At 35.3% G+C, this 9278-nt stretch overlaps 1 protein-coding gene across 2 annotated transcripts in view; it reads right to left on the bottom strand.

The window, feature by feature from the left end:
• Positions 1-2166: 2166 nt before the first annotated feature.
• DSC1 (desmocollin 1) overlaps positions 2167-9278 on the bottom strand; it is a 30412-nt gene continuing 23300 nt past the window's right edge. Inside the window, exons 13-17 of one of the 2 annotated variants that reach the window (XM_034995734.1) lie at positions 7897-8136; positions 6177-6295; positions 5204-5458; positions 4417-4462; positions 4138-4335 (exon numbers count right to left, since the gene is read on the bottom strand). In XM_034995734.1, coding sequence (XP_034851625.1) covers positions 4427-4462; positions 5204-5458; positions 6177-6295; positions 7897-8136 — 650 coding nt within the window. In that variant the 3' untranslated portion in view covers positions 4138-4335; positions 4417-4426. Of the gene's footprint in view, positions 4336-4416; positions 4463-5203; positions 5459-6176; positions 6296-7896; positions 8137-9278 lie in introns of both variants that reach the window. The other variant, XM_034995733.1, reaches the window with a different exon arrangement.

Genomic DNA, 9278 nt, shown 5'->3' with positions numbered 1-9278 from the left:
TCTAACAAGTTCCTTTGTGATGTTGATGCTGCTGGTCCAGCAATCACATTTCAAGAAGCACTTGATAGACTTTCAGCATAGATCTCAGACAGGTGGGGCATGGACAGTAACATTTCCATCTTGTAGAATACCTACTATGGATGAAATGTCTTTGTGAATTTGGATTTTAAATTTTATTTATTTTTATAAATATTTTATATAAATAAACTATATAAATGTCATCTACTCTTAATTCCTCAGTTTTCTAAATGCATTAGGAGAGGCAAAGCCAAAGCAAGGGAATTCTTTCATTTCCACTTTGGATTACAGAGTTCTGGCAGAAAATAATGCTACAGGAATTTTTAGTATGAATTCTAGCTAAAACCTCAGCTATCTCAAAAGAATCCTTGAAGTTTCTTTTTAACATTAATAATTCCATGTTATAGCATTTAAAGGTCCCTAAACATGGGCAAATAAGAATACTCCAAAATTAAAGGTATTAATTATTGCACACTGACAACTAAATTTTAAAAATGTTGTCTCAGGGTCCCGGGATCAAGGCCCGTGTGGGCCTCTGCAGGCCAAGCAGAGTCTGCTTGAGGATTCTCTCTCCCTTTCCCTCTGCACTTCCCCCTGCTCATGCATGCGCTTGCTCGCGCTCACTCTCGCAAATAAATAACTAAATCTTTAAAAAAAAAAAAGTTGGACCAAATATAGAGGAAGTCTACACTCATTTCTAATTTTTTTTTCTCTACAGTTTGGAAACAAACAACTTCTAACTGTAGATTGGCTTTATCAAAGGGCATTTTATTCTTATCAATCAAAAAACTTACTTTAAATAGTGTTGGGAAAGAAACAACAGGCCCAAAATGGAGTCATTTGCCCCCAGGACGGCAATTCATGACTTAATTGTAATTTCAGACTCTCCCAGAAGTGTGACCTTTCAAAAGTCAATCTGAAATTTCCTGATCAGCATCAGTGAGATAATCTGCATAATAATGCCTGGCCCAAAACAATCCTTTCTTTTCTTTTGCTAATGACTTTCTCCCCTCACCCCCTTCTTCTGCTATAAAAACCTTCCATTTTGCACAGCTCCTCAGAGAGCCTGTCTACTAGAGGGGATGCTGGTAGATTCATGAGTCCTTGCGTAAAGCCAATTACATCTTCAAATCTATTCAGTTAAATTTTTGTTCTTCAACACTGAAGACTTTAAAATAATTCGATCAATCTTTACAAAATGTGTTATGAATGTACTTAACATATTTGTTTCTATGATGCTTCTTATATAGTTTATTCGTATATTTGAATGTGGTTATTTTATTGTTAGTGATAAGGATTTGAGATTAAGTGTGATTTTTATTTTTTTATGTAACACCATCCTTTCAAAGAGTTTTTAAAAATTATGCTCACTTAATTTTCCTGAACCATACAAAATATACAAGGGTCTATCCATTCTTAGTAATGCGTTCTGCTCTTTCTTTTCCCTGTTTAAGTAGAAAGACAAATGCAGTGTTCCTTCAGATTTATTAGAAAAGCAGATAAGAGACCAGAGACATGCAGAAATATACATAATTTGTTTTGTTTCATTACCCTAATCTAATTGAGGATTTTCAACTTGTAGAGGGCTTTTAAAGCTAAGACACCACAAAATGGAGATAGCTTTTCTTTTCTATGATGATAAAAACCCTCAACTCTAAAACATCTATTGTGAACAATTCCCAAATAACAGCATATTCCATTTTTTAAAAGTAAACATAAGCATAGATATCAACTTTTATAAAATATTTTTAATAAACTCGAGAATTGAAAGCTCAGTAAAGTTAAAGAGGTATTTAACAAAGCTAATTTATAATAATCGTATCAATTTTCATCTATCTTGGTGTACCCGTGGGATTTTTTTCAACATGGAATACTTTTGAGATCTGAATCAAGATAAGAAAAACTTAATTGTATATTTTCCCTAACTATAGATTTAATTACAGAAGAACAATTCATAATGACTTATTTATTGACAATTGATGATTAACTTATATGAAATAATCCATAAAAATATAAAATGTTTTATTAACAAACTAAATTGGTAAACAGGCCGTTGGAGTTTCATAAATTTTATCAGTCATACAAATAACATTTAATTTTGAGTGTAAACAGAGAACATGGATTTCCTAAATAAAAGACAAATCATAGTTCCTTTGCAAGATAAATTTGAATAATCTTTGAAAATATTTAAAATAGCCAAAACTGCTTAATACAAATTCATTTTCCGTACTTTCTAACAATTCTGGTAATACTTTTAGAGTGTCTTATTTTGCTAACCTTAAGCCTTTAGTTGTACTTTACGTTCAGATATAAAATTTCTCTTTCCTATTTAAGTAAATATAAGAAATGAAAACATAAACAAACACATATAAGTTAATGTTCAGCTAATGGTTTTTAATTGCTCAGAAAATGTTCTGCACCTACATTCAAGAATATAACATGGCATGATTTATTTCCAAATTTTTAATATTATACTTAAAGATTTCCAAGCAGGTACCATTGTCAGAGTAATGTATACCTCAGACAACAGAAATTGCATTAACCCCCAAAATTATTTTACTCACAGTTGCTATAAAAATCATACATTGTGGACATCCTATAAAATAAAATATTTATTTATTAAAACTACTTTTATATTCTGTTCTAATGTCCAATTTCACATCAAGAAACAGCTTTAATCAGAAGCTGTAATTGAGAATAAGAAGAATAATTACAAAATTTAAAAAAAATCAACCACCCTTTTCAATAGTTTACTAGCTAATAGATTAAAGAAAATGAAAGAGTTTTTTGGTCTGAATGAGAAATTTCTATGTGATATATACTGTTATTGTCTATAAATTTAGAGTGTTTGGCACAAAAGACTATTAAAATATTATTTAAATATGTAGTTTCTTTCTATTTTAATACAATATAATACCCTATTTAAATGTTGTACATTCAAAATAATTTATTAACTCATATGTTCATTCATTTATCCATCATTCAACAATTGTTTGGTTAAGTGTTGCTTTCATAGATTTCCATGTTTTAACATTTACATGCTAGAAATTTGTTATTTTTGACTTTCCATTTTCTTAAAGTAATTACCAAGGTAGGCAGAGTATTAAATTCCAAAATGGATGCTCATTCCATTTTTAGCATATTTAAAAGGCTAAGCACCGTGGATCAGGATTGCAAGTCTCATGTTTGCCAGGCTGGTTTCACAAATGCTTGAAGATGGTGGGCCTCTGTCAAACTAGACAGTGCATGTTTTTGCCAAGGTATTTATATTTTAAAAAGGTAACAGTACATCCTGATGGGCAAACAAAACATATTTGTGAGTCTAAGTCAACCATGGGCATCAAGGTTACAATTCTTTCTTGGAAATCCTCCCATCTGATCCTTACAAAATCTCTGTGGCTCACATTATTGTGGGCTTGTTCTGGTCCATGCCTTTCCAACAAACGTAGAAGCTGTAGGAACCGGATTATGCATCCATATGGGCAGAGATCCAAGGACCAAGCGCTGACCAAGCGCTGAAGGCTCCTGAAAGCAAACAGTGCTGGGAGCACCTCTGCAGTGTGAAAAGTGCAGTGAGAAATGAATACTTATTCACCAAATTGAAGACTGCACCAAAGAATACTTAAAAGTCCTTCAATACATAGCCCCTCAGGTAGAAGAATCAATTCTCTGGCACCAAAGACAGTATTTCTAAGAATATTTCTAAGAGCAATCTCCCCAGAATTTTGAAGAAAATATTTAATTTTCATCTCAAATTAAAATTCATTTTTCATTTGCTTCGACAATACCCAGCTCTCCCACCACACACTTTCATAGCATAGAGAGTAATGTAAGTTTTCGAATAGAAGATGCAAGAATGCACACTGGTAGAGTCCTGAAAAGGGCAATATATACATGCATATAAAAGAAAATTAACACATGAAACTTTTCTTTCTAGCGAATATGGAAGTTATATCAGACGAGGAGAATTTAGGGGAGCTTTGTATTTATAGTATCCTTATCTATACATGACTCAAAGTTTACTTCCAATAAACAAACATATTAGCAGATGCTGCTATCATTTTACATTCAGTAAATTCCTACATATGCATTTGTAGATGTTTCTCTGTTAAAACACATTTATTTTTTTACACATGTCTTTGCTAGCGTCCTAAATTTGGGTTCCAGATGATCTAGAAACTCAAGCCCTTCTTCTTCCTGCCAATCAGTGCAACAGCCTACAGAGTCGGCCATAGACCCTTTTCCTTCATAGTTATACGAACGCACGTAGTCTTCAGAATGTCTATGCTCCTCGTCTTGTCCACACAGATACACCTTCTGTATCAAAAAAGAGCACATTTTATTATTTTTTTAAAGACACCTAAACATATTAGCATAAAAATAATGTCTTTGATTTACCTTTTACTCTTTAATTTTTAATCAGAGTGTGTCCTTTAATGGATTCCTACATATAAAAAATGCACATGATTGGTGTGTATTATATTCATTCTGAAAATACAGCAGATACATAAATGCTCCTCGTGAACACATTTATGAAAACTAAAGATACATATTACAAAGCTAACCTACAGTTTCCCATTTGAACATAAGATCTGTACAGTTCCAATGTATCTTTTCAGCTTCTTCACATATTTGGGGGAACAAATATAGGCTTCTGTTTATAAACAGTTACATAGTGACAATAATGTAAGTATTCAACTGGCTAATAATAACCAATATTGATTACTCTGAACCTAAAACAAGGAACTAAAACCCAAAATAAAAGCTGAACAGTCTGTCTGGTTGATGTTGGTAGCCAGGCCTTCATAACTACACAGAGGATTCAGTACACTAAAAAATGTTTATAAATTATGATCCATGCATCACTCTATACAAATCTTTCATTCCAGGTGATTTTCCTGGTAATTTTTACAGAAGAAGCTGCCAGTCTTCTTACACTCCCTAAACATGTATACATATGCCATTCCTAGATAGTTGTGTAGTTTTGTAAACCTTATTTTAAAAATTAAACCTGGAAAGATCATTTTTCCCTTTGGGCTTGGGCCTGAAATCCGTATCTATGATAATTAAAGACTCAAAAGGTTATGAGTTCCATGTGCCTGAGGAGTAAAACTTTTGGGAAATCCTGATTTATACATCATTTTTAACTTTCATGGAATAGGAGCTCGAAGACATTGGCACTCACCTCGCCAAGCCGAGGTTGGGTAAAGCTGTGCCAGTCGGTACAAGTGTATCTGCCAGGCTCCATCACTCCCTGTCCTGCTCCCTTGACAGATTCCAAGGTCTGATGTCCACCTCCTTTGCTGGAATCCAAAGTGTAGCCACCTTTGACCATCTCAAAGCTTTGCTGTGTTTTGACTCCTTGGCCACCAAGAGTGCCAACAGACATGCTTGTGTCACAAATGTTGGATGTCTGTGTGGGGAGTCTAATATTTGCTTCCTAAAAATAAAGGTAGAGTTATAAAATGAGTGAATCAATTGAAACTAACAATTTCCTTTCATTTCTTTCCCATCAAAATTCATTATGTTGAAGCCCTAACCCTCAATGCCTTAGAATGTGATCTTGTTTGAAAGTAGGTCATTACATATGTATTTAGTTAAATTAAGATAAGGCCACACTCAGGGTGGGTAAGGTGAAATTTGGACACGGACATGCACACAGGGAGAAGAATGCCATATGAAGATTTGATTTATGCTGCCCTAAGTCAAGGAACTACCAGTTTGTGATTCTTTGCAGTCCTATGAAACTAATACAATAGAATTATGAAGTTTAATGAGTCAACCCAGGGATGCCTCGTGGCTCAGTTGGTTAAGCATCTGCCTTTGGCTCAGGTCATGATCTCAGGGTCCTGGGATCAAGCCCCGCATCAAGCCCCACGTTGGGCTCCCTGCTCAGCGGGGAATCTGCTTCTCCCTCTCCTTCGGCCCCTCCCCACCACATGTGTTCTCTCTGTTTTGCTCTCTCTCTCTCAAATAAATAGATAAAATCTTAAAAAAAAAAAAAAAAAACGAGTTAACGCATGCAGAGCAGGTGGAGTTCTGCTTGGCATAGTAAGTGCTCAATAAACATTAGTTATTATTATTACTATTATTATGTAATAATCAGCTGTTATCATTGGATCACCATACAATTCATTCGGAAGTGAAATCTAATTTACCGTCACTTCTTCTCCGGGTCCTTCAGTGTTTGACACAATTAAATTTTGCTGGGCTACGTCTGGAAAACATTTCTTTACTGTTCTCTTGGCAGTAACACAGAAACAAGTAAACAGAATACCTAAAAAATAAAAAAAGTATTTAAGTAAAATAGCATTTTTTCATGCTGGTGTATATCATTTAAATCATGATATTTTAAAAGTTTCTTTGCAGAACTTTAAAGAATTTGTTCTATAAATTAAGATCCCTTTGGGTCATGAAATTTAAAACAGAATATTAACAAATGTATTAGTATATAGACCATCACTGTCTTATTGAGATTATGTTATTAGGCTAAATGAGAAAAAGATCAATTAAAAGTAAGAAGGATGAAGTGAGCATAGTTTATAATAGGTCTCTTCCCAAGTCCAGAATTAACTTAAATGTTTCTCTTATTTCCTCCACACTGAAATAGTAACTCCCTTTGATTGAAATTTAAGCTAGTATTATTGATAATTCAAATCCATACAGAACACACTCAAAGGGCATTAGGCCTAAATACAAACATGAAAGGCAGTTACATAAAATCTGTGCCCAGTTTTGAAAGTGTAATCACTGTGCTAAGGGGAACGTCCAGTTTAACCTGAAACTCAAATCAATGAATTAGGACACAGTAAAGACTATGGGAAAGGTCTGTAAATGCAAATAGGTTCTGTAGTCAAATAAATTATTGAAAAAGAGAGGAAGGCTTGAGGGAAGGTGAGTGGGAAGAAGAGATGAAAGAAGTGTGGGCAATGATTTCCATCACTTTTGCATATTGAAAAAAGTTCGCAGAATGCAAAATCTTAACATCCTTTGCATGTATGTATTGTTTTCCTCAGTGGCTCACCATATGACCATTTACCACTAACAGGAGTCTTTTTTTTTTTTTTTTTTTTTCAGAATTCCAATTTTCTTTCTTTTTTAAGTTCATTTATTTATTTTTAAGTAACTCTACACTCAACATGGGGTTCAAACTCACAACCCTGAGATCAAGAGTTGTGTGCTCTTTTGACTGAGCCAGCCAGTCATGCTTCATTGGAGTCTTCTTAAGATGTATGTTAAATCAGGGCATCTGAGTGGCTCAGTTGGTTAAGCAGCTGCCTTCGGCTCAGGTCATGATCCCAGGGTCCTGGGATCGAGCCCTGCCATTGGGCTCCCTGGTTGGCGGGAAGCCTGACTCTCCCTCTCCCACTCCCCCAACTTGTGTTCCCTCTCTCGCTGTCTCTCTCTGTCAAATAAATAAATAAAATCTTAAAAAAAAAAGATGTATGTTAAATCCCTCCATTAATAACAGTGAGCATAAACATCTATGTGAATTTTGTAAGTACTCTTCACTAATTCTTCCTGTGCATAAACTTGGTGGTTAAAAGACTATGTTTTGTATGGGAGGGAATCTTAACCAACCTCTTTATGATACTTGTGGGAAAATGAGCTCAAAGAAGAGGAAATGATCTATCCAGTGTCTCACACCTTCTTATTGGAAGAACTAAGTGTACACCTTAAAATTGGTTTAAATTTAATCTGCTCTTACTGATATGTTTCTTCTGTGAATTGAAACCCCCAGTCACATAGTACACACAAGAGTTTTAAAAGGACACATTTACTAAAGACTATAAAGGTCATTAAATAAAGAACTACCATATATGTATTTTAAATATTAGATAAGCCTTCAACTAACACATTCTAGATAATTATACTTACATAACAGCAATGCGGAACCCAACACCATGGCAAGAATAGCCCATCTTCCAAGTATTACTTTTGGCTTAACATCTCTCACAATTTTAAAATTCATTTTACAGTCAGATGGGGTTGTACAGTCACAGACTCTCACCGTTAACATGTGTTTTGCATGTAAACCATGTCTATCTTTTATTATGATAGGCACATTATAAATGTTATAATCAAGAATTTGCCGCTGATGAAGAATGGCAGTTTTACCTAGAGAAAAAAAGACAGAATGTATATTGATATGACCTTTCAATCACAATATTATTCCTACTTGGTATGCTTGGGGTAGGGTAAGGGGTTGAAGGTGCAGAATTTAGCTTAAAGGAAAAACTCTAGTGGTTCTTTTTTCTTTCTTTCTTTCTTTTTTGAGAGGGAGAGACGGAGACAGAGGAGGGGCAGAGAGAATCCTAAGGCAACTCCATGCCCAGGATGGAGCCCAAAACAGGGCTCAATCTCACAACCCTGAGATCATGACCTGAACTGAAATCAAAAGTCCAACAGACACTTAACCTACTGAGCTACCCAGGTGCCCCTCATTTTTATTTCTTAAAAATGATCTTGATTTCTTGAAAAACCAGGAAAATGAATTAATAGTGCTCTACACTTACATTAGACTAATCTATATTTAACATTACTCAAATATTATATTGAAATGGATTGATGTGTTTTCTTAAAAGATATTTGGAACAAGAGTGTAAATATAAATATATTATCCATTGCTTTTAAAAGGTAAGGTATTGCTCTTTTGTCTGGGCTGCCAACATGCCATCCAGACTGAGGAAAACCCAGAAACTCTGGGGGTCACGTGAGCCACGGCCATGGCCACATGGGCTAACACTGGAAGCACCCAGGAGGCGGGGGTGATGCTGGGGCATGCATGCTTCACCATCAGATCAACTTTGACAAGTATCAGCCAGGTCACTTTGGAAAAGTTAGTATGAGGCATTACCACTTAAAGAGGAACCAGAGCTTCTGCCCAACTGTCGACCTTGACAAACTGTGGACCTAGGGCAGTGAGCAGACACGGGTAAATGCTGCCCAAAACAAGACTGGAGATGCTCCTATCACTGATGTGCTGCGCCCCGGCTACTGCAAAGTTTTGGAGAAGGAAAGCTCCCCAAACAGCCTGCCATCGTGAAGGTCAGATTCTTCAGTGGAAGAGTGGAGGAGAAGACTAAGAGTGTGTGTGTGTGTGTGTGTGTGTGTGTGTGTGTGTGTGGCGGCAGGGGGTGGGGTAGGTCTGTGTCCTGGTAGCTTGAAGCCATGTGGAGGGAGATTCATTAAATGCTAACAAGAGCTTTTAAAATAATAATAATAGTGATAAATTTAAAAACAAGGTATTATCCTTTGTG

This window comes from Mirounga leonina, unplaced genomic scaffold (genome assembly GCF_011800145.1).
Source record: "Mirounga leonina isolate KUSES-001 unplaced genomic scaffold, KU_Mleo_1.0 Mir_93, whole genome shotgun sequence".
NCBI lineage: Eukaryota > Metazoa > Chordata > Mammalia > Carnivora > Phocidae > Mirounga > Mirounga leonina.
The sequence above is the reverse complement of the archived record's forward strand: the minus strand, read 5'-3'. Positions and strand labels throughout refer to the sequence as shown.